Raw genomic sequence first — 26,109 nt, forward strand, 5'->3', positions numbered from 1 at the left:
ACTTGTGCTTAAGTAAATTTTTTTAGATAATTCTTTAATGTATTTCTTTAAGTTTTATTTATTTAAGTAATCTCTACACCCAACATGGAGCTCAAACACACAACCCCGACATCAAGAGTCACACGGTCTTCCGACTGAGCCAGCCACACGCCCCATCTTTGATCAGTATTCTGATAAAAGTAACTAAAAATGGGATATTGTCAGGGCTTACAAGAACATGCTCTTTAACCAAGACTCTTACCATTTATTTATGCCCAAAATAGCAGATACTTTGCTTAAGTTGGGCTAAAACCGTGTCCTACTCCTAGTTTATACAACTAGCTGTAACCTTTATAGAGAAGTAACAGGATATGAGTAAACAATACAATGTAACACACACAAGTTTCAGTTCAGAGTTGTGGTTCTCAACTCTCAAGGCAGCTGTGCCCCCAAGAGGACTTGTGGCAGTGTCTGGAGAGTTTTAGCTGTCACAACAGTCTGGGCAGGGGTCTGGGGGTGCTACTAGCATTTAGTGGACAGAGAGTGCTAATCATCCTAACATGCCCATGACAGCCCCCACAATAACCAGAGACCCAGCCCCGAATGTCAGATTTTGAGGTTTAGAGGAAACAGCCTATTAAACCATTTGAGTTATTCATGCAAATAAAAAAAACCATTTAAACGGACTTAACTGGTACTGTTCTTGTCACACTAACCTGATAAACAAGCTTCATCTGGTAGATTTAAATTATATGCAACCCTTAGAAATTAGCAAAACTGCAAACTGGTAGGTTAATGGTTAAGTCCCTAGACAAAGCAGCCTGACGGTTATGACCCCAAGCTTCAGAATCATACTCATCTAATCCTGCCAATCAATATCCTGCATCTGCTTAGAGTCCCCCTGGGAGGGGGGAACAACGCCCACCCTTCCCAGGCCAGCACGAGGACCGGCAGGAAGCACTGTGCTGGGCCTCACCCCTGAGGAAGGGCCCCCTCATGGCTCATGATCAGCCTAGATGTCACCCTCTAAAACAGAGGTGCTCCACTGCCAATCCGTTTTCTGTTCAACAGGGGCCTTACAGCATTATAGGTCTAAGGGCTGCTTGAAATTACGTGTCAAAGCTTAAGTGCATGGGCAGTATTCTGACTCCAGTTTTCATCAAATTCTCAAAAAAGAAACGACCCTCCCTCTAAAGGCTGCCTAGTGTTCCAGGACAATCCAGCTCACTCCCGTCAATCCCACGTCACTGACCTTCTTTCAGGTTTCCACTTAAAAGCTGTTTGTGTCTAAAAACAAAAGTGTAGAACACAGCTTGGCAGGCCGAATAAAATGGTCCGTGGAGAGCAACGTCACAAAATGCCTTTGCTCCTGAGTCCTGGTTATTAAGGTATCTGTGCAGCCAGTTAAGCAAAAGATCCAGGCACGATTTTACGGTACTAGGGACAAGAAAAACCCAAGTCAACTTCACTTGCTTCACAAAAAACCAAGAGTGACGTAAAAACACACAACTGCTCACTACATACAAAGAACAGTCAGTCTGCAGGCTTCTTCATCTATTACCCGTGGGCACAGGGAAGCAGTGAACGAAGGAAGGAAGAGGAAAGGCGGCGGAAGGCAGCTTTTCAATTCTAAGGTAGAACTCGAGACCTTCTAGCAAGAACAGGCCCCTAAAGCTGCCCGCGGCCCCGAGGGATGGACTGTGTCTCCTTATGGACTCCGAAGGACTCCTCCGATGGCCTCCCTGCCCTCTCAGAGCAATACGGCCTTAGGAAAGGGCACACTTAGCAACATCTTACAAGGAAGAGACTGTGTGACTGACTTCGCCCTTCCCTATGGGGTTCTGATGAAGTCCTGTGGCCTACGATGTAGGGTAGAGTGGACAGATGGCTTTCAGTTGTCAGGGACTGGCCCAAATACATCTGCACGGATCACTGGAAGAAGTAGGCCCAGAGCTGGCCTCCTGAACAGATCTTTCTATTACCTTTAAAAGAGTTTTTTCTTCAGCTTTAAGATACAACTGATTCGGAATGCAAATGAAAAATGACAAACCTATAAAAAGAATCAAAACAGTATACAACACCGTACAATATCCATGAAGACAAATGGGGCTTCATGTTCAAGTGTAACCATGCAAAACAGAGGACAGAAGCTTTCCATATGGGGCTTTATATGTAAACGAGACATTTTATTCTGAAATTGCCGTTTGGAAATGTAAACATCTTACACAGAATGGGGGAATAGATTTTTTCACTTTAAAGGCAGACAAAAATTAGAGCAGGTATTTCTCTGACTTAAGACAATGCTATAATCTTTTTAAAGCATGACATGAAAAAGCACTTGGAAAATTAGGTTACTTACATAAGAGGAATAAATTTAGCTCTTGCCAAAAAGCTTCCAATATAATTTCCAGCAGCTTGCCTGATGATGGCAGGATTATTTGGATCCTGCAATTTTTTCCAGAGATGTTCCAAAAATGCTTCTGCGAATCCCTATAAAAAGAGAAGGTGGGGCGCCTGGGTGGCTCAGTGGGTTAAAGCCTCTGCCTTCAGCTCAGGTCATGATCCCGGGGTCCTGGGATCGAGCCCCGCATCAGGCTCTCTGCTCCGTGGAGAACCTGCTTTCTCCTCTCTCTCTGCCTGCCTCTCTGCCTACTTGTGATCTCTGTCTGTCAAATAAATAAATAAAATCTTTAAAAAAAAAAAAAAAAGAGAAGGTATTGCTCTAATCTTTTTAAATGCTGAAGAAATCTCCGGCTATCGGTATCCTAAGACTGTAACTCAACCGGAGAGGACAGTGCTACTATCTCTGTCATACCACTAGATAAAGAATATATGCAGTTCTCATGGTTCTTAATTTTACAGCATTCTGAGATAATAGCATTAAAAACTAAAGGTGTTCCCCAGCCTTAAAAAAGTTTCCCAAACGAGCTGAAATTTAGATACTACCCTACAGATTTCATAGGCTGTGACGGGGCCCTGGAATCCACAACTGATCCCACCATTTGGCCAGAAATGGAAAGCAGGGACAAGCCACATTTGCAGGGGAACCGTGCAGCAGGCCTGTCACGGTGCCAAGTCCTCTCCCAGTCTCTGACCACATGTACTGACCTTACCCAGAAACATAGACACAGATTCAAGGACAGTGTTCGACTAATTATGCTAATCACAGAAAAAAGACTAAAGCTTTTTTTTAAACAAAAGGCACAAACTCCAACTTCTCCCAAATAGCTCTCTTCAAAAGCTACTAACACATACTTTGGGGCAAAGAATTTAACCTTCTTATCCATGCCCAGTACTCTCCTGACTCTTCTAGGAAGCTACAAAACAGTGGCAAAGGAACAGTCATCCGTATTTCCATTTTTTTTTTTTTTTCCAAAACAGACAGCCAAAACCTAAAGTTTTAAAACTCTGGATTTAGAAGTTGTTTGGGGCTAGTTAGGATCAACTGAGAGAATGAGGACAGAAACAGTTAAAGATCCGCGGGGATTTTAATAGCCAGGGCTGGAATGAGAGGGAAGGGCACCGCCTAGTGGAGCAAACGCAGAATGCCACTTTCGGAGCACCTGGCCTCGGACGAGCTATCATCAGAGGCACCAGAAAACTGAGCTCAAGAAAAAGAAATGCTCACCTCTTGTGTCCCCTCCCAACACCCCCCACCGCCACCCCCAGTTTTTAAGGGAAAATCATGGGCAAGAATAAAATAAGTAAGACCATGCTGACAGTACTCACCAGTTTAAAACTGCAGAGGTAAAACATGAAAAACTGTACGTGGCAGGAGGCGTGGGTGGGCAACAGGAGTTTGTCGAAGATGGTTATGAGATCTCGGTACAGATCCTTTGTTCTGTGGGTATCTACCTTGCCTAAAGAGACAATTTGGCACTTCAGCCTTACTCATCATTTTTAAGCTGCCACTTTCGTTTACAAAGTTTCTAAAAATAAAATACCATTAAGAAACATCATCCACTAAGCTATGATTTTAACAAAATGCCATTTTTATTTTGCACAGATTTTCCTTCATAACTATACTAATCCGGCACCGACAATGAAGCAGGCCCTCCCCTCACACACCGCTCTGATGCCATAAATAGGAAGCCCTTCTAAAGGGCAATTTTACTATTTATGTAGCAGAACCCTTTGATCCACTAATTCTACTGCCAGAAACTGATTACGGGCACACTACCAGACACACACACACACACACACACACACACACACACACACACACAGGATATTCATCACACATTTATAATGGCAAAAAAACGATGGGGGAAGGTGCCTGGGTGGCTCAGTCGGTGAAGTGTCTGCCTTTGGCTTAGGTCATGATCCTAGAATCCTGTGATCAAGCCCCGCATCAGGCTCCCTGCTCAGAGGGGAGCCTGCTTCTCCTCCCTCTGCCCTTCCCCCTCACCTCTCTTGCTCACTCTCCTTCAAATAAGTAAAATCTTAAAAAAAAAAAAAAAAAAAAAAAAAGAGGGGGGAGGGAGAAAAAAAATAAGAGACCAGTTAAATCCACACAATCAACAGCAACCTAGAAGGATAGCGAACGATCAGAGAAAATGTTCACAGCAGGGGGGGGAAAGGGCAGATTATGAATCACTGTGTGCAGCATGACCCCCAAACCCACTGAAAAACACACTCCTAAATATCCACATGCTAACATAAAAGAAAAACATAGATCAAAATGCTAATAATGGTTCTCTGAATAGTACAAACGCAGACATTTAAATTGTCTTTTTTAATCCTTTCCTATAGTTTCCAAATTTTCTCTCAACTATATAATAACAACCAAAAAATTAAAATAATAATACAGTCAACTCAGATTCCAGTCTTAGAAATTATTCTGAGGGGCCAACTATCATTCTCAACTCTTCACGACGCGAACGGAAGAATTCTGTTTCCATGGCAAAGCCTCCAGATGCACAAAGTTCCAGGATGGCAAGAAAGGCCCCGATTCGTTCACAACACAACACAGCACTACACCCCCAAACTCAATCCCTAACACCAACGCTGTATCGACGTGTGCTACTCCTAGACGTCCTGAACAACTTGAGCGTGCTTTGATATCCACCTAAAACTGACCAAACTCCAGGAATCATCCCCAACTACAACGGTCAGTGAAACCATCAGGTGCTTTGAAGACAAATATAGCTGAGCCCGAATCCGGTCCCACCATTCTCAAACTGTGTCACACTGGCAGTCACGGGACCTCCCTAGGCCCTCCTTTCCTCATAATCAGAACGGTGATCTGTGCAGGACCTCTAGGAGGACTCGGTCACGTATGAGAAACACCCAGCACACAGCCAGGGGCGCTGTCGCGTTCACATGCGGCTACTGTGACGAGTGCGGGTCATTACCATCTACGAAGCAGACGTCCTTGAGGTAGGACAGAAGCAGAGACAGCAGGATGTCCAGGCGCTCGGCTACAGGATGCACCATGTGATCGAGCCCTTGTGGGTCAGCCTTGGCGTCACATTCAGTGTCTTCGTCCTCATCCTTTGAAGATAAAGGACAAACTGACATTAAAAACTGGACTAAAAGAGGTTAAGAGGGAAAATTCTCAGTGCTGATTATTTCCTTTGAAAGATAAAACAAAGAGAAGACACAGGCCCCCCCTCTAGGCAGAGGCTCCCCACCAAAGGTGTGACCCGGAACCCCTGGTGGCATTCTAAAAAGATTCCGAGCCCAGCCGGAGAGTCACGGGCACGGCCCACCTGGGGCAAGGCCATGTGAGCAACGCAGCTTTCCCCGAGCTCCTGGGACCCACTGTGCTGGGCCCTGCTGGTGCCAGGTCTCCTCTCCCAAGACAGGGCACCCGTGCCCCAGCTGCTGGGAGCACCAGTTCACCGGAGAACAGCCCTTGCACTCCTTCCTCCCGACCCCAGCTGAAATGCCCAGCTGACAAGGGGTCACGGGAGGCTGTCTCCCTGGCTTCAAGCTGGGATCCACATGGGATCTGGGGTCATCATGCTGCAGCTGTTTTCCTACTGGGAGCAAACTCTCGCTTAGTTCCCTCCCCTTTCCTTTCCCGCTTCTTCACACCCTTTGTCCCTAGTGACCTAAATGCCCCCTCAAGCCCTCCTCCTCCAGTAAGCCTGGCCCCAGGCAGAGAAGTACTGCATTAAGGCCTAAGACTTATAAAACAGAGAAATCACACTGGTATGCTTTCCTACGTTATCACTCCTTCACAAACAATATGCGGATTACAAAACAAAAAAACAAAAACAACTAAGAACAAAAAAAACCTACAAAAAAAACAAAAACAAAACAAAACAAAACCAAAAAAAACAAAAAAACAAAAAAAAACCCAAAAAAAACCCATGAAACCTACTCCACCACTCCCACATTCAAAGCCTTGGAAATAAACGAAGTCTACTGGACAGTAAGCAACCTGACGGCAGCCACTCATTTCAACCTCACTTTCAAGTTTGCCGAACAACTGTTTTAACCTAAAGCCTTGGAGAAGATGAGGGGCCGTTAGCCACCCCCACCCACCCTGTCGGACACTGACCATATTGAAGAGTCCTTCGGTGGTGGCGTCTGGCCCACTGCCAGTCTGAACGGCCGCTTCTTCAGCATCCTCAATATCCTGCCGGGATGCATTCACCTACATTATAACGAAGGGGAAAAAAATGATGGCAGTGAAAATACAACTACTTCGGGGGTGCCTGGGTGGCTCAGTCAGTTGGGTGTCTGCCTTCAGCTCACGTCCTGATCCCAGGTCTTGGGACAGGGCTCCCTACTCAACAGGGAACCTGCTTCTCCCTCTCCCTCTCCCCTTACCCCCCTACCCCACTCCCATGCTTGCTCTCTCTCATGCTCTCAAATAATATCTTAAAAAATAAAGTAAAATAAAAAATACAATTACTTTGGGGTGCCTGGGTGGTTCAGTGGGTTAAGCATCTAACTCTTGGTTTTGGCTCAGGGTGTGATCTCAGGGTTGTGAAATCGAACCCCACATTGGTCTCTGTGCACAATGTGGAGCCTGCATGAGAGTCTCTCTCCCTCCCTCTGCACCCCGCCCCCGCAACTTTCTCCCTCTCTCCCTTAAAAAAAAAAATACAAGTACTGGGGCGCCTGGGTGGCTCAGTGGGTTAAAGCTGCTGCCTTCGGCTCGGGTCATGATCCCGGCGTCCTGGGATCGAGTCCCGAGTCGGGCTCTCTGCTCAGCAGGGAGCCTGCTTCCTCCCTTCTCTCTCTGCCTGCCTCTCTGCCTACTTGTGATCTGTCTGTCAAATAAATAAACAAAATCTTTAAAAAAAAAATACAAGTACTTTATTTGGGTACTGGAAATTCATCTGCTATACATACTTTAAAAAAAAAAAAAGAAAGATTTTATTTCTTTATTTGACAGAGAGATAGACCACACAAGGAGGCAGAGCAGCAGGCAGAGGAAGACGGAGAAGACGTGAGGCTCGATCCCAGGACCCCAGGAAGGCAGATGCTTCACTGACTGAGCCGCCCAGGCGCCCCTGACATTACATACTTTAGAGGAGTCCACATGAGCACCCCTTCTGATACTGTGACTCAATATACAATTATGGTGCCAACCTACCAACTGGCCTGGGTCACAAAGGAATTTACGAGACTACAAATCAAACCCCTTTCACTACATACTTCCATAAAATCGTTACAAAATGCAGTGTGCTGGTCTAAATCAGCTTCCACAAACCCAACATGCATCCCAACTCTTACATGTTGTACAAGAAGCATATCATCCATCAGCTGAGCAGAAAAATGACAAAATGCAAGTCAATTTGAATTACTGAATAGTCACTTTGGTATACAGTCCTTCAGACACCTTGTTCCACACAACATTCAAATCCTGCCTTTTTTCTCTCTCTACACGACCTTCTTTCTAAATGTGCTCTCCACCGTCGCCCAGTACGACCCGTGGGAAGACCACAGGTGCCACGTGCAGCGGGCCAGGCAGCTCTCCGTGCAGCGAGCCGCGCACCAGCCTGCCCGCCCTCCTCCAGCTCTCCCCGGGCCTGCTGCACTACTGCCTCGTCCCGCCAAGGTATCAGGGCTCTCCTCCAGCACTCACAGCTCCGCAGTCCACAGACCTCACGTCCTCCCAACAGCCCAGAACCATCCCCTCCGACACCCTCACCAAGGCCTCCAACAGCCCCACTCGACAGCCACACACACTGCCCCCCGCTCCCCCCGCCGAAACACAGCTTCCCCCTCCAGGACGCGGCAACAGACCCCCTAATCAGCAACTCCAAGGACTTCGGCTCTGTTCAGCCTCCTTAAAAACGTCAATAGGAGCCCACACCACTGACTAAACCCTTCCTCCTTCCAGACCCCCCGCAGGTGTCTGCCCTGGCCTCCCCTCCCACTCGGCACCACACTTCCTGTCTCCCACGTCACCAGCACCACAGCACAGTGCGCCCTGGCCCCTCCCCACCCTACCACTGCTTGCTAGCCATCCTCCATCTGGAGCCCAGCTGCCCCCCAATCCATCCACAACGGAACTCTTCCTCTCCCAACCTCCTCCTGACTTCTCCTTACTGCTAACACCGACTCTGCTCCCCGGGGAGCAAGTGCTCTCTTACCCTCTACCTCCCCACTTCCAGCCCAGTCTCAAGGACCAGTTCGCCCTTTCTCCCCCGTCACTAGCATCCATGACTTCCTTCGTTCCCACTGCACCCCACTGCAGGCCTCTTTAAAAAAGGGTCTAAGAATTCACCATCACTTCCCTAGGAATGCCTTCCTCACCCTTTCGCATGGTATCAGGTTTTCCAGCTCGTAACGACCGTGTGTTCCAATCACAGCATTTACCACGACTGTACTTTCACATGGCTGCGGCCATCTAATGCCTTGTGTCCCGACCAGGAGAGATGGGACCATCTCTATAAGCCAGCACATCCACCAAGCTCCAGAAATGTTCAAAGAAATCAAAGGTGGAAATGTGGATTCTTCTCCATCAGTGCTACTACTGTTTCACATACTATGACCACGTATTTAATAAATGAAAATCAATGAGAAAAACCGATTATCAAATACTTACATCCAACTTGAGTAGCTTCTCAATCACAAGCTCCAGAATTTCATGCCTCAAGGTTGGGAAATACACACTAATCCTTAGTAAGTTATGAACATAACATTCCTAAAACATAAAAAGACAGAACGCTTCAACAGAGGGTATTTCTTAGTGACATAAGAAAACATTAATTACACAATCTTTAGTTTCAATTAAACAGAAAAAAAGACTACTCAGCAACACAGAAACTATACGGTTCCTCCATCAACACAACGTTCAGTCTAATTAATCTAATTACCCCCCAGTAAATTAAATTTGTTTGGGGAGGGTGATTTTATTAAGATTTTATTTTTCAGTAATCTCTACACCCAATGTGGAGCTCAAACTCACAACCCTGAGCTCAAGAGCCGCACGCTCCACCGACGAGCCAGCCAGGCGCCCCCCCACCACACCTGTTAATTAAATCTGTAAATGTAAATCTGTAATCTGTATACCTCTACAGCATTTTTAAAACTGGTTTGTTGAGATATACGTCATTCATCTACAGCGTACAATTCAACAGTATCCGGTATATTCAGAGTTGTGCAACTGTCACCACAACCGATTTATAATTTTCATCACCTAAAAAGGGCAGGGCATTTTTCGGTAGTGTACGCCCTCCCAAGCCCTAAGGAACCACTGATCAATTTTCTGTCCAAGGATCTGCCTATTCTAGACCTCGAAGGGGAGTCTTCTGCCATGTGACATTTTAGCATGTTTTCAAGATTCACTCACTTCGTAGCAAGTAAACCACTCTGCTTTATTGCCAAATAATACCCACTGTATACACGTAACACATTTCGTTGATGCACTGGCCCGTGAATATTTGGTTGTTCCCATATTCTGGCTATTAGAGATAATGCTGCTTCTGAATATTCTTGTAAAGTGCTGTGTAGATGTTCATTTTCTGCTGGTTAGACACCTAGCAGTGGCAAGGCTAAGTCATATGGCAATTCTCTGTTCAACCTTTCTGAGGGACAGTCTAGAGGCCTTCCCAAAGCACTTCCAGCACCGACCATTCCCCACTCTCACAGCAAGGGAACAAGGGAGGGTTCTGACTTTTCCACATCCTCTCCACTACTTGTTACTGTTTGTCCCTCTAAGTACAGGCATCCCAGGGGGTGTGAAGTGGGACCTTGTTATAGTTACGTCTTGCCTTTCCCTGATGGCTAGCGATGTTGAGCTTTTTTCTTTTGCACATTGACCATAAGCGTTATCAATTCTGGACAAATATCTGCTCAGATCGTGTGCCCATTTTTTGAGTTATTTGCCTTTTTATTATCAAGATATTGAAGAGTGCTTCATATATTCTAGATTACTCCTTTATCCACTATACGACTCGCAAGTATGTTCTCCTAGGTTTGGGCTGTCTTTCACTCTCCAGAAGGGGTCCATGAAGCAGAGCTGGCTAGCTGTAAGGAAATCGAATTGGTCTGGTTTTCTGTGGCTCTCGTGTTTTGGGCATCCTATCTGGAAACTGTTGCCTAATCCCAGGTCACAAAAGTGCTCATCTATGTGTTCTTACTAAGAGCCCTTTTTTTTAGCTTACATTTAGGTCTTTTATCCACTTTGAGGTCATTTTTGTTGATCATGTGAGGGGGGCCCTGCTTCATTCTTTCATGTAGACTTCCCCTTGTCCCACAACCATTTGTGGAAAAGACTTGTTTGCCCCGTTAAATTATCTTGTACTACTGGCTTTTGTATATTGATCCTATATTCTTTTTTTTTTTTTTAAGATTTTTATTTATTGGGGCGCCTGGGTGGCTCAGTGGGTTAAAGCCTCTGCCTTCGGCTCGGGTCATGATCCCAGGGTCTTGGGATCGAGCCCCGCATCGGACTCTCTGCTCAGCAGGGAGCCTGCTTCCTCCTCTCTCTCTGCCTGCCTCTCCGCCTACTTGTGATATCTCTCTCTCTCTCTCTGTCAAATAAATAAATAAAAATCTTAAAGATTTTATTTATTTATTTGACAGAGATCACAAGTAGGCAGAGAGGCAGGCAGAGAGAGGAGGAAGCAGGCTCCCTGCTGAGCAGAGAGTCCGATGCGGGGCTCGATCCCAAGACCCTGGGATCATGACCCGAGCCGAAGGCAGAGGCTTTAACCCACTGAGCCACCCAGGCACCCTGATCTTATATTCTATAACCAGGTTGAACTCATCTTAGTTCTAACAGTGCTTTGAGAATTCCTCAGGATTTTTCTAAATGCAGGATCATGTCATCTGTAAATACAGGCATTTTTACTTTTTCCTTTCCAATTTGGATGTCTTTTCCTTTTCCTGTGTGCCCTTGTTAGAACCTCTAGTACAATACTGAACAAAAGTGGCAAAAGCAGATATCCTTGTTCTGTTCCTTATCTTAGGGAAAAGTTCTTACTCATTCACCATTGAGTGGGATGTTACCTGTTGAAAAAGCTGCCTTCTATTTTTGTCATGAAAGGGTTTTGGTGTTCCTCAAATGCTTTTGTGAATCTACTGAAATGATCATGTGGTTCCTGTCATCTATTCTACTGACATGGTGTGTTTTATTAACTGATTTTAACAGGTATTAAATGAACCATGCATTCCCAGCATAAATTTCACTTGGTCTAGTACATTAACTCTTTATGTTGCTAAACGCCATTTTCTAGTGGGTTGTTGAGTATTTTTACATCAATAGTCATAAGAGATACAAGATTTATAATATGCCACTTGAAACAGACTATCACAAACATTAGCAAACCTTATTAACTCCGTATTTAATACGTATAATACCTTACTTAGAAAAAGAAGCATGCTTAGTAGGAAACCACTATTCATTAGTCATTACTGAAAACCACAGGTCATCTAAATATTATACAAAACTTAAGAAAAATTCATCCATAAACAGTTCTGCCTTCATGTTCAAATAAGGCTTGTTTACAATTGGTAATGTATAAACTATTACTTCTAGTAATTTTTATCTATATTATCACTAAGCCTATTTAGCTATTTCTGAAATGGACTCTTCCCCTGACTTGCATAAGGGAAAAAGGGCCTGGGGATCCTCAGCGAGTTCCTAAGAAAGGAATCTGAGTCAAATTCTTAGTCTTGAGTTCAATCTGGAAGACAACTGCTAAGAAAAAAAAAATAACATCACCTAAAACTAAATTATAACTTTTCCATTATTTTCCCCATGAAAAGATTTCTTACCAGTGTTCTTTCTGATTTTCGAACAAATGGAAATTTTTCCACCAGTATTGGCATAAGAAACCACGGTGTCCTATTTAAAAAAATAAAAAAATTTAAAGATCAATCCATGTTAACTGGACCTTCCTGGAGGGTGACATTTCCATTCTAAGAGTAAATATGGATGCAGGAGGCAAATGGTCACTAACTACTTCAAATAATCGGAACTTGAAATAACTTGAACTTGAACTAACACATAGTTTCAGAGAAGATCTACATTAACTTAGCAGGAAACAGCCTCCTATTAACTTTGATATCAACGGCAAATCAAAGGGGGATTCTTTTTCCTACAAAAGCAACAGAGCTTCAGTTTAAAATCTAAATGTTTCCCTCTGTAGTGCTTTCCCACATATCTTACTTTAAAAAGGAAAAAAAAGTATCATCTTGAGTATTTTTTTTTAAGTTAGCAAATAATAAACTTATAGGGGGAACTTGAAGTCCACCCTTCCAAAAGAAACCCAAACTTTTCTTAGAACTGTAACTTTTTAAAAATGCAAATATGGGGTGCCTGGGTGGCCCAGTCGGTTAAGCAACCGACTCCTGATTTCACCTCGGGTCGCAATCTCAGGGTTGCAGGATGGAGCCCAACGTCGGGCTCCACACTCAGAGGGCAGCCTGCATGAGACTCTTTCCCTCGCCCTCTGTACCTCCCCCTGCTTAGGCTCTCCCTCTCTAAAATAAAATAAATCCTTAGAAAAAAAATTTTTTTAATATAATCAACATACAAAACTAGAACTGCAATTTTTATTTATATGGAATGACACATGGGTTGTTCACTGAAAATTTTTGGATATCACATCTTGTTGAAGATAAAAACAAAATTTCAACGACTATACAAAATTTGGAGGAAAATTTGCACACAAGCTTTAGGAATTTACATAATTTTAATTAAGTCCTTAATTCTTAAATTAATTTTTAAAGAATTTAAATACAGACAATGAAGAGAGAACTAAAATGCCATTTTGTAGAATGTTCTATCAACAAGATACAAAAACATGTACCATACAACTTGAGTTTTGATGCTATGAACACAATAAATCCCTACTAACTGATTACCATTTTCTTGAGACTTAAAGACCCTGATCACAATAAGAAGCAAAAGGATACTCACGAGGGGACGTATCTCGCTATTATTTGCAAGGCTCTGTGACATGTGTCAAAATTGGCAGGAAGATCTGCAAGGAGAAAAGTGAGAGTATGAGCATTAAGATAAAATTGAAAACCAAAAAATTATGTGGGTTTTTTTTAGTTAAAAACACCTGCGCACCAAAACTGAATCAATTATTAGCAAAATATTAAATTTAAGATATTTCTCCAGAACCAACCATCAGTGAAGACTAAGTGGATTGATGACATAAGTAATGCGCGAAAGGCAACTGATCACATGTGAACGCTGAATGTAACAAAAAAGAGTCTATCAAAGGTTGTCATCTGTTGCAGTCTAAGCATTAGAATAAATCCTGGAGTCGCTCTTACTTTATCCTTCAGCATGATTCTCCCAGACACAGGAGGAAACCCTCGCTTTAATCCTCTTTATACTTACTATCATCTTCATCATCAGAATCTGAAACATCGACGTCACCGTCCTTAATGACCACCCGGGCTTTTGAGGGGAAAAACAAAATATGTCACTCTTTTTGTCACCAACCTAAACAATCAACAACTACACAAAAAAGTGATTTTTCCATTGTCCAAACTTAGTACAATGATTGAATTTGCAGTCTAAAGAAGAAGAAAAAAAAAAGTCAAGCAACTTTACAGTTAAAGCTAAAAATTCCTGACTTTTAACACTTCCTGAGAATCTCACTAAAGCAAATTACAACATTAAAAAAAAAAAAAAAAAATCACAGCAACAAATCTCGATGCCTCCACAGAAATCCTTACAGGGAACAGACATGTTCCAAAACTGCTGCCAATATGCATCTCAGAATTTTCCATGCTGGTACAATCCCCACAGGTTTCAAAGGGTAGTATCTTAATAAAGAGGTATTTAAAAAAATGAAAAAACAAAGAACCACTTACGAGGTACAAAATGAGAAACAATCATGCTGAGACAAGGTCTAAGGAAGACAGTCTGCGCTGATACAAGATTACCAAGGAAAGCCAAATACTCCTCCACCACCGTCTGACTTCTATTCAACCAGGGTAGTCTCTAGGAGGTGGGAGGGAGGGAAAGAGAAAAGAAACCTTTTACTGATACAATGTGTTTTGTTTTCAAAGTACTGAATCACAAACTAGTCAATGACATAAGTGGCCAACTTACCAATAAAATACTGATCAGCTGCTCAAATTCTTTAGTCAAGTACATGATGGAAGAACGGAATTCTAACAGCCAGTTAATGATCTGGTCATCCTTAAGGCAAACAAAGAAAAGTCCTTTCAAAAATCACAAATCCTCTAAAATAACTGAAAAGATGATACCTATCTTGCACCAAGCACCTGCCAATAATATTTAAATTAGGAGAAAAAAGTCACAAACTTGCCCTGAAGCCAAAATTGAACCAAAAATTTCTTAGTTTGTATCAAAACAGAAGGAAGATACCTTTCCCTGTTTTAAAAAAAAGTAATGCAGGAACTCTGACACACAGAAAAGAGAATTAAATGCAATATTTCATTCTGATTGCTTCTGTCTGCCCTAAGTGGAAACACTTCAAATGTTGACACGTGAGAATTTTTCAAACTGCAGAATGATGATAGCAAATTCAAATACTATAACACCACAAGGACCAAGAATTACCTCAATTTCCTCTATATTCATGCTGATGTGCGAACATGTTAACATTCAGTCTAAGCTAATTAATTAGAGACGTCAATACATGTAACTTTTTCTCAAGCCAATCTATAACTAGACTTAACTATATTCAGATCCAGGGGCACCTGGGTGGCTCAGTGGATTAAGCCTCTGCCTTCAGCTCAGGTCATGATCTCAGGGTCCTGGGATCGAGCCCCACATCGGGCTCTCTGTTCAACAGGGAGCCTGCTTCCCCTCTCTCTCTGCCTGCCTCTCTGCCTACTTGTGATCGCTGTCAAATAAATAAATAAAATCTTTAAAAAAATATATATATATATATATACACATATATATATATTTTCCAGATCTGTTACATATAGGGGCACCTGGGTGGCTCAGCTGGTTAAGCGTCTGACCCTTGATTTTGGCTCAGGTCATGATTTCAGTATTGTTGAGATCAAGTTCCACATCAGGCTCTGCACTGAGCATAGAGCCTGCTTAAGAATTTCTCTCTCCCTGCCCCCTCCTCCGACTCATGCATGTTCTCTCCCCCCACCTCTCTCTCTCTCAAAAAAAAAAGTGTCAGGGCGCCTGGGTGGCTCAGCCGGTTAAGTGTCTGCCTTCCGCTCAGGTCATGATCCCAGGGGCCTGGGGTCGAGCCCCGCAACAGGCTCCCTGCTCAGCATGGGAGCCTGCATTTTTAAGGCAAGAAAATAACTTCATCATTAATAACTTCTAGTGACATGGGAAAAACCACTAAGAGAAAACAAGCCATGTATAAAATATGTTATCGGTTAGGTAAATATAAAATATATTGTTTGTATGAATTCATATGCACAATATACCTAAGAACTATAAACCCCCAATTTTGAAAGAAATGGTTAAGGCTGATTCAGGCTCAGGAGGGAAAGGACCATATAAACAAAAAAAAGACGAACACAAGAGACAATTAACAGACAGTGCTGTGCTTCTAGGGAGATTATCACAGACCGTATCGTACCTATGTGACTACCAGCCAGGGCTGTGCCTGCAATTACAGACCACTGATGGGGGCACCACTTAGTAAGTGCCAAGAGCACACAAATGCATCTCTTACCGACCCTAACAATGCTGAAAATGGACTGCTGGTGTTCCCACTTTACAGCTGAGGAAACTGAAGCCAAGAGAAATTAATAAGCAACCTGCCCGTTTGAGAAGCTAATAAAGAACCGGGTTCAAACCTGTCTGACTGGGTCAAAACCTACGCTGTCCACTTTCCCACAATGCCTTGCTCCACAAAGAGAAGGAGCCCACCCCCTTCTCCCCCATTCATTCAACCGCTGACCGTCTGTGATGCGCAGCGACAAACTTCAATGGGACCGACCCTTTCCTGATGAAACCCCAAGTAAGCGGGCAGTAAAATCAAGTAAATAGCAACTCATGTGCACTATGGTAATTTCATCATGTCCACAACCAGTAAAGGTAGCTTTACTGGTAGCTCACCGAGGCTTAAAGCAGAGAAGACAAGCTAAGGTATGTGCAAATAAAAAATGAGTTAACTCTATCCTATCCCTTTTCCGCTAAAAAAAAAGGTGCAACAAAATGATAAAGCTAGCATCTGAACTGCTCCTCCTTTTAAAGTAAACTAGTTGCAGACTCTGGTGGTTTAGCACTGAAAATCACTTGCAACACTCTCTGAACTAAGAAGAGACACAAATGATGCAACTGTTGGTACAACAAGATACGATGAAAATGGCTGATAAAAACTACAGTGGGGCACCAGGCTGGCTAAGTTGGCAAAGCATGCGATTCCTGATCTTGGGGTTGTTTGAGCTCCACACTGGAGCTCGAAGAGATTACTTAAAAAAAAAACAAAAAAAACAAATAAAATCCTAAAAACAACAACAACAGAACACAAAGAAAATGGTCCTTTGTACCAGTGGAAGAACGCAAGGGTCAGGAAGAGCTTCAAACAGAAGTGACACTTCTGCTGTCTCCGAACAGACTGGATGTTCTCTGGGGGCTACATTCCTCATAGAGCAATAAGCATGTATTCAGAAAACCAAAAGTGGTTCCATTACGGCTGGAGTATATGGCAAGCAAGTCAACAGACAAATCTGGGAATCAAGAAGGGGCAGAGATAAATGGTTACCGAAGTCCCTGAAAGCCAGATTTGTAATTAGGAAGATGTGCTGGAAGGGTAGGGAATGGAGTGAATGAACACCCATGTGCTCAGAGAGAACCAAGGAAAGTTCCATTAAAGCGGGCACTTCAGGGGCATCTCGGTTAAGAGTCTGCTTTCAGTTTGGGTCATGATTCCAGGGTCCTAGGCTCAAGCCTTGCAACAGGCTCCCTGCTCATCAGGGAGTCTGTTTCTACACTCTCTCCTTTCGCCCCTCTCCCTGCTCGTTCTCTCTAATAAATAAATAAAATCTTTAAAAAAAAAAAAAAAGGATACTTCAGCTGGATCTCAAACAGGAATTTTGTAGATAAAGTAACAATAACAGTAAATACTAATATAGTAATTACCATGCCAGCCACTGTTCTAAGATTCGAACATGTAGTAAGTCATTTAATCCTTACAACCATCCCATGAGGTAGGTGCTAACATTGCTTCCCACTTTACTGCTGGGGGCAATGAAGCACAGAAGTGCTGTATAATTACCTCAGTAGAGCCAGTAGAGGAGGCCATGAAGCCAGAGCCCATGCTCCAACAGGTACCAACTAAAGTGGATACAGAGGCCCTCTTGCAGTCACAAAAGGCACAGGCAAAGAGATAAAGATGAAAAGAAGTGGCACCCAATGCTTGGTGTAGAGATGACTTTTGTAAAAATTTTATAAAAGAAAAAAAGATGAAAAAAGTGGCAAATTCATGGAATAAAGTAGTGAGACTGAACATAGAAAGAAATGCAGCAGATCATGCTAAGGTGGGCCTTCCTGCAAAAGCCATGAAGGTTTCCCTCAGGAAAATAACATGTTTAGTATGTGCTTTAGAGATGATTTAGGCTGCACGGTGGAGGGTAATATTTGGTGGGGGGTCGGTAAGGGGAGCTAGAGGAGAACTGGAACCTAGATAACCTAAAGGAGTTAAGGGAAGAATCCAGACCAAAGGGTACCAACAATGCAAGAAGCCTTGAAAGATTTTTTTTTTCCCTCCAAAGGCCCTGGTAAATCAATGGAAATGAGAGGAGACAAAGTCGAGAAAGACCCCAAGTTTCCTAGCTCAAGAACTAGGTCAGCAATCCTTCAGGCCCATAAAGATTGCAGAGGAGTGCATTTGGGAGAGAGAAAATACTAAATTTAGGGCACTTGTAATACTTGTGGGCTGGCAGTTAAGAAACAAACTGGGAAGGGGGATGGGTGGCTCACGCGGTGAAGCATCCTACTCTTGATTTTGGCTGGGGTCATGATCTCAGGGTCCTGAGATCAAGCCTCATGTCAGGCTCCGCGCTCAGCAGGAGTCTGCTGGAGATTCTCTCCCTCCACCCCACCCTGCTTGTGTGCCTGCTCGCGCTCTCTCTCTCTATCAAATATATAAATAAACCTTTAAAACAAACAGGTCTGGAACCCACATGAGCAATCTGAGCTATAGATACAAACCTGGAAGTTACCAGGCCATGGGTGAATTCCAAAGCCACGAGGGCCTAAGGACATCATGAAAGAAGAATCTTCGGAGGAAGGAAAGGGTCAAATCTGGAAACCTCACCAACGCCAAATTTAAGAACCAGTCATAGGAATGATTAAATGTAAGTAATAAGAAGACAGGAAGATCCCAGAAAGTGAAGGAAAGGTTTTAAGAAGTGGGCAGCCAACAGTGTCAACTGCTACAAGTTCATATGAGGCTTGGGGGGGATAGAAAAAGTCCGCTGAAATCAGCACGTAAGAAAGGACTGGTAATCTCTGTCCCGGTAATCACAGCAGAGGACTTCACAGTTGACTTAAACATGCAGGGAAATGAGAAAGTGCGGGCTGTCAGCAGGAACAAGAGCTAACAACTACAAAGCCCTTTGTGTCAGGGGCTGTTCTAAGTGCTTCTCATATATTAATGCACTGGATCCTCTAAAACCTCTACATTTAAAAGACCCCTCTCTACTGTTTTCCTGGTTTTACAAAGACAAAAACAGAGGGAGAGAGGTTAAACAAGTTGCCCAAGATCACACACTGGGAAAAAACCATGTAAGGATTTGATCCCAGGTAATCTGACTACTAGGACCATGGTAAGAGACAACTCTTTCCAAAATTGGAAAATAAAGGGAAGAAAAGGGAAACAAAATTCATTGACTTGTGCCTACATGACAGGTACATATCTTAAAAGGTACATCTCTTGAAACATTTCCAAAAACACTGAAAAGGAAACTAGCCTGAAAGACAAGTCAACTTGTGTTTTTGTTTTTTGTAGTTAAGAGACAGGAGAGCAGCACGGAGCATAGAGGAAAGAGTTCCAGAAAGGAAAGATAAAGCACAGATTCTCAATCTGAGCACTGGCACTTCAATCTCAACCTGACACCCTGGACTCCAAAATTCTTTGTTGTGGAGGGCCACCCTGTGCATTGCTGGACTTTCGGCCACACCCCTGTCACCCACCTCACTGGATGCTAGTAGTAGCCCTCCCTCCCCAAGACGGGGCAACCAAAAATGTCTCCAGTTCAACACTGAATGTGCCCTGGGGGCAAAAGTGCCCCTGGTTGAGAGGGGCTGCATTACAGTGAGGGATCATACAGAGAGAGCAAGTTCCAGAGGATGGAACAGGACCAAAAGGGCAAACTGAATCTGTACAAAGTGGCAACAACTTTGCTAACGATCAAATGTAAATTAATTACCTTTATGTCTGGATCTGACAGCTGGTTCTTCAACAACTCGAAGTCATTGGTTTCACCCTAAACAAGAACAGGGTAAAAGAAAAAAAAAAGTAGTTCTGCTTGCTTCAGTTTCCTGTTAAAGACGAACGGCAGGACTTTTAACTATTACAAAAAGAACATCATACACACATCAGTGGACTGTAAAATTGTTATCTCCAAACATTTAAAAACTCATGTTAGTGCAGCTAGGCGGCTTGGAAAAAAATAAAAATGAATACTGAAAGGTTGTTCACATTTAGGTATACTTGTGTACTGACACCTAAATGCAACAACTGATGGTGCAAGATACCATCCATTCACGTATGTGGATCTAAAATGCTTACATGTATAAAAACGAACATTCATAATTTCCCTCCATCACCGAGATTTAGTAGAAGCACTTCTAAACTAAAACAAAGTCAAAACAAAAAACTACTGATAGAGCTGGTTTATTGTCCCAAACAATGCGTAGGTAATTCCTCAAGAAATAAAATGCTCTTAGGCGCCTGGGTGGCTCAGTCAGGTAAGAGTCTGCCTTCAGCTCAGGTCATGATCCCAGGGTCCCAGGATCGAGACAGCAATGGGTTCCCAGTTCAGTGGGGAGTCTGCTTCTCCCTCTGACCCTCCCTGCTCTGGTGTTCTCACTCACTCTCTCTCTCAAATAAATAAATAAAATCTTTAAAAAAATTTTTTTTTTGTAAAGAAAGAAAAATGCTCTGATCTAATAATGACTTTTATTCTAGCACTTGCTCAAGTTTTTTAAGGATACTCTGTAAGTAAAGCATGTGAAGATATACAACCTCAGCAAAAAGGTTATTACTCTAATTCTAAGCTGATAATATAATGCTGTTATTAAATAACTGACTTCAAGACTGACATCTCAAATTCACTTTATTACATCTACTGGTCTTTAGTTTTATAAAGACTTGAGTGTATCCTAACCAGTAACAAATTAACCAAACCTCTGGGGCGCCTGGGGGGCTCAGTGGGTTAAGCCTCTGCCTTCCGCTCAGGTCATGGTCTCAGGGTCCTGCAATCGAGCCCCACATCAGGCTCTCTGCTCAGCGGGGAGCCTGCTTCCCTCTGTCTCTCTGCCTGCTGCTCTGCCTACTTGTGATCTCTCTCTGTGTGTCAAATAAATAAAATTTAAAAAAAAGAAGAAGAACCAAACTTCAACCTATCAATTACATCTCAATAAAGCAGGGGGAAGGGGCACCTGGGTGGCTCAGTCATTAAGTGTCTGCCTTCAGCTCAGGTCAAGATCCCAGGGTCCTGCAATAGAGCCCTGCATCAGGATCCCTGCTCTGCAGGAGGCCTGCTTCTCCTTCTCCCACCACCCCTGCTTGTGTTCCCTCTCTTGCTGTGTCTCTCTCTGTCAAATAAATATAATCTTTTAAAGGAAGCAAGCAAGCAAGCAGGAGTGGGCAGGGGACAGGACACCAAACCTCACATTATCACCTCTTACCTTTTTGTACTTCAGCAAGACTTCTGTCACAGTCCCACCAAACCGAACAGTTTTTCTTGGGGGAGAATTGAAGAAATCATTCTCTAATGTGAGCATATCTGAAAGCCTGTAGAACCAAGATTATCACACTATTAAGTGCAGGACAGAGAATAATAAAAATTGTAGTAGTCAATATTTATGGAGCCAACATCATTCCATGGGACTACTGCTAAAGCCTCCTACCTGGCCTCCTTGCTTCCACTCTAACCTCCCAAAGTCTTCATTCAGTGATCTAATGATCTTTCCAAAACTTAAAACAGATCCTGCTACTCTACTCTCCTGTTAAATTCTCCAAAGGTCTTCCACCTCCCTTAGAATATAATTTCAAGGGGCGCCTGGGTGGCTCAGTGGGTTAAGCCTCTGCCTTCGGCTCAGGTCATGATCTCAGGGTCCTGGGATCGAGCCCCACATCAGGCTCTCTGCTCGGCAGGGACTTGCTTCCTCCTCTCTCTCTCTCTCTGCCTGCCTCTCTGCCTACTTGTGATCTGTCAAATAAATAAATAAGATCTTAAAAAAAAAAAAAAGAATATAATTTCAAACTCTTTGTCACTGTCTTCAAGGTCCTACATTAAACTGGCCCCTACCTCTCCGACCTCATCTCCAGTTAACACGCTGCAACCGTACTGTCCTTGATATTCTTCAGACTTGCCAAGCTGATTCCCATGTCTCTTCCTGTTCCCTTTATCTGAAATACTCATGCTCCAGATCTAGACACACTGAGTTCCTGTCTTCATTGAAGCTGAAGGTCAAAAGTCAGAGGGGCCAAAATTGAAAGTCTCCATCCCCTCACTCCCCCTATTACCCTGTTTTTATTTCTTCAAGTTAACTCTACCTGCAACCATGCTATTCTTTTATTTATTTGCCTGATCACTGTCTTTCCCTCTTTAAGCTCTGTTGAGAGCAGATGTCTCTTTTGATAGACTACTGTTTTTAGTGTATAACCACGAAAATACAGGCCCTTAATAAATACTATGAAGGGTATAATTGCTAAGTGTTTCATAAAGTTTTTTTTTTCCTTTTCTCAGAGCGGAGTAGTGGGGGAGAAAACAGCATCTTACTAATGACTCCAAAAGTTAAACCCCAAAATGTTTTATGGGGATTAGGTGCTTCCAAAGTTAAGAAAGACAGGGACGCCTGGGTGGCTCAGTCGGTTAAGCGTGGGACTCTTGATCTCGGCTGAGGTCATGATCTCAGGGTCCTGAGACTGAGCCCCACCTCCAGCGCTGAGCTCAGCGGGGTGTCGGCTTGAGATTCCCTCTCCTTGGGGCCCTCCCCCAGCTCGCTCTCCCTCTCTCAAATAACAAATCTTTTTTCTTAAAAAAAGAGTTGAGGAAGACTATTAAAAAACGTGCATGTGGAAACAAATTTCAAACATCAACAGAAAATTACGAGTTCATTTGCCATCAATGACAACGTTCGCCTGATAAATCAAAGCGCTCAGGGAACTCTCTCCACGTCTGGACGAAGAAGCGGGAGGGATGAGTAAAGCAGAAGAGAGTCCCCCGGCCTGGGGCGCTACGAGGCAGCCCCGTGGGGAGAAATGGGGACTCTGGAACGGAGAACAGATTCATTTTCCCAGCCCCTCTCCCACCTTTACTACCCACTTAAGGGGCCTGGCCTTACTCCCGAGAACCCGAGATGACCCTCTAGCCGTTGCTCCCACGATTTCCTCAGCTCTGCCCCTGGCCCTTTCACATCCGCTGCCCTAACCCCGGTCCCTGGGCTTCGGTCCCAGAGGCGCAGAAGGAAGCGTCCCGGACTCTCACCCAGTCCTCGACGCGCCCAGCGTCTTGACTGCAGAGGCTGGGGCGGCCGCATCCCCGGGAAACCGCGTGTGAAGCAGCGGGGCCGCCATTGGGCCGGACAAGCGCGACGACTGCGCTTCGCACCGGAAGTCGTGCTCCTTCGGGCATGCCCTGTGGCCCGGAAGACGCACGCGCGAGCGGCGGCCTTCAGCCAATCAGGATTCCCGAGTGAGAGCGCGGCGATCCGGGCGGGCTAGAGCGCCGCCAAAGCTCGCGCTCCTCCCGGCTCTGCGTCAGGGCCCCTCCTCGCAGCTGGAGGACTTTCCGAGGGGTGCGGCGTTTGGAGTGGCCACAGCGGGGGCGGAGGAGAGATCTTTCGCGGCTGCCAGCAGCTCCCGGCGTTGTGAAGGAAGCGCGAGAACCCCCCGGGGGGTGCTAAGCGGTGGCCGGGTTCCACGAGTATTACCTTGTCGGAGTCAAAGCATCCCTCAGTCAAAGTGAAGAAACCGAGGCTCTAATTAACCCAAACCCGCGCAGCGATGGGGGCGGCCGGGGGATTCGAACTAGGCTGCTCCACCGAGCATCCTGGGCTCTGTACCCTTGGCACTATCCTCGCAGACGTCCAAACTCATCTTGGGGATGAGGTTTGACGGAGCCATTTGCCCATAAATCCCCGCGCTGTGGCGGTCTGGGGTGAGACATCAATGAGTGAGGAGACAGTTTGCAAGAGGCGTTAGCCTTTGAACTTAAAGTTTTAAGGGAGGTCCAGGAGTCGGCCAGATCAACAAAGCAGCGAAAGGTTTTCGAACATGGGGAACAGCAGGTGCCAAGGCATGGTGGGTGGGAAGGAAGGGGAGGGAAAGAGGGATTGCCCCTCCCCTCAGTTTCTAGGAATGGAAAAATGTTGCAACCTTTGGAAACTATAGAACCATCAAAAGGATATTAAACCAACGACAGCAACTTGTTAAATATAAAGCACTGTTCTACTTTGCAACAGTGTAAAATCGGTAACTATCACCAACTCCATACGGTCCCAGCATTTCTTTCTTCCTTTTTTTTTTTTTTTAAGATTTTGTTTATTAATTTGACAGAGAGAGATCACAAGTAGGCAGAGAGGCAGGCAGAGAGAGAGAGAGAGAGAGGAGGAAGCAGGCTCCCCGCCGAGCAGAGAGCCCGATGTGGGGCTCGATCCCAGGACCCTGAGATCATGACCTGAGCCGAAGGCAGAGGCTTTAACCCACTGAGCCACCCAGGCGACCCAGTCCCACCATTTCTTATGCCATTGGTTTAGAGTTCCTTCCGAATGTTGGGGAGATATCATCAATGTCCTGAGAGTAGAAGAAATTGCACCCTAACTCACAGATACTCCAAGACAGACTTAAAGTTGGAATCTCATCCCCTCCATCCCCAAAGCAGAAGGAAAAAAAAATTAAATCACATTCATTGGCACTCTCAAACACTGTCAGTAGAAATTTAACTCTGCACTGTCAAACAATTTGACAATTACTTTATTCTTTCATTTTTGAGTCTGGCATGCATGAAAAAAATATATTAATGCAGGCTATACATTTTAATAAAATGGATACCGGTGAATGTATGGCCCAATTTATGAAACAGAACTTGAACCTGTACTGTTGAAGCTTCCTGTATGTTCCTCCCAGGTCCCACCTTCTCTCTGCTTCTTCCCAAAGCTAATTACTACCCTAACTTTCTAAAACCATTTCAACTTTTCTTATGTAATTACCATATATATTCCTAAACTATTATATATATACTTTTGCTTATCTTTCCATGATAAAATTAGTTCCACGCTGCATTATACTTCTGATTTCAGTCCATCCCTGTTGTGTTTCTCTGCCATGAAGCATTCCATTATATGAATATACCATGATTTATATATCCATTTTCTTATCACCAACATTTAGATTATTTTTTCCTCCCCCAACCCCCACATATTGCTGTGAATATGTTCGTATAGTCTCCTGAGTCACGTGTGTAGAAATTTTTCTAGGGTAGAATTGTTGGCTTGGAGGGGATTCAAGACACAGTTGAAAGAGTTTTCCAAAGTGATTGTGCCAATATACACTCCAAGCAATATCTTTCCCTTAAGCTTGAGCACAGCTCCTTATTTTCCCAAAGCACAGTTAAGACTAGATTCCATGTTAAAAATTTTTTTCAATGGAAGCTTCAACATAATACAAGGAAAATCTTAAAGCTAAATAGCATAATTCACTGTTGAAGATCTTTGGTCATGTCCCTTCATTGGAGCTCCTCTACTCAGTCACCTTATTCCATGGGCCAACTCATCTTGCCAGGACAAAAGCTTTCTTTATCCAGTCTTGCCTTCCCTGGAGTCCCATCTCTTTTTATCTCCAGCTCTAATCAAAGAAAGTGAAGACGGGGCACCTGGCTGGCTCAGTCTGTAGGTTGATCTCAGGGTCTTGAGTTCAAGCCCCACATTAGGTATAGAGATTATTTAATTAAAATAAAATAAAAAGGAGTTCTTCCTTTGGCTGCACATGTACTTAAAAAAAAAAAGGAAAGGAAAGACCTCTCCTACAAAAACAAACAAACAAACAAAGAAACCACACACATACACACAGAAAGGCGAAAAAGCATTAACACGGCAGCCTGCAAAGACAGCCTTGGCCACAATGTAGTCATTCCTTTTTATCACTGTGCATTGCATTTGTTCATAATTGTTTTGAGCTTCTTCAGTCCAGAATGAACCTTTGCTTTACTTTCATATACCCAGAAGGCCCATTAAACTGTTTTTTCAAAAGAGCAGTCTTCCCTGAGAGATGAATTTTACAATCATCCCTAGAGTAATTCTGTTGGTTAAAGCTTCTTGGCTTGAAAGTAACAGAAACTATCTCGAGCTAGCTTAAGCAAAAAAGGAGACTTTGTTTCTAAGGATACAAGGATAGATTAAGGCAACAAAGAATTTCTCATTGACTAAATTTGAGTCAAGTGCCCTTCTCTAACTGAATCCAGACAGGTGAGGTCATATTGTACCCAATGGCTTCCAATTTACTTGCTGTGGATGAGAGGGCAGCTATTAATGCTCAAGAAATGTTTACCAGGGGCCCCTAGGTGGCTCAGTGGGTTAAA

At 43.9% G+C, this 26,109-nt stretch overlaps 1 protein-coding gene across 1 annotated transcript in view; it reads right to left on the bottom strand.

The window, feature by feature from the left end:
• The window catches only part of RRN3 (RRN3 homolog, RNA polymerase I transcription factor), a 29,382-nt gene extending 6,236 nt beyond the window's left edge, over positions 1-23,146 (bottom strand). Inside the window, exons 1-14 of the mRNA XM_080830615.1 lie at positions 23,020-23,146; positions 21,215-21,320; positions 19,732-19,788; positions 14,465-14,554; positions 14,224-14,353; positions 13,745-13,804; positions 13,313-13,376; positions 12,166-12,235; positions 8,990-9,088; positions 6,488-6,583; positions 5,334-5,472; positions 3,709-3,839; positions 2,339-2,469; positions 1,232-1,416 (exon numbers count right to left, since the gene is read on the bottom strand). Coding sequence (XP_080686741.1) covers positions 1,232-1,416; positions 2,339-2,469; positions 3,709-3,839; positions 5,334-5,472; positions 6,488-6,583; positions 8,990-9,088; positions 12,166-12,235; positions 13,313-13,376; positions 13,745-13,804; positions 14,224-14,353; positions 14,465-14,554; positions 19,732-19,788; positions 21,215-21,320; positions 23,020-23,108 — 1,447 coding nt within the window. The 5' untranslated portion in view covers positions 23,109-23,146. The remainder of the gene's footprint in view (positions 1-1,231; positions 1,417-2,338; positions 2,470-3,708; positions 3,840-5,333; positions 5,473-6,487; positions 6,584-8,989; positions 9,089-12,165; positions 12,236-13,312; positions 13,377-13,744; positions 13,805-14,223; positions 14,354-14,464; positions 14,555-19,731; positions 19,789-21,214; positions 21,321-23,019) is intronic.
• Between the last annotated feature and the right edge of the window lie 2,963 nt (positions 23,147-26,109).

The sequence above is a fragment of the Martes martes genome (genome assembly GCF_963455335.1).
Source record: "Martes martes genome assembly, chromosome: 18".
NCBI classification, from domain to species: Eukaryota; Metazoa; Chordata; class Mammalia; order Carnivora; family Mustelidae; genus Martes; species Martes martes.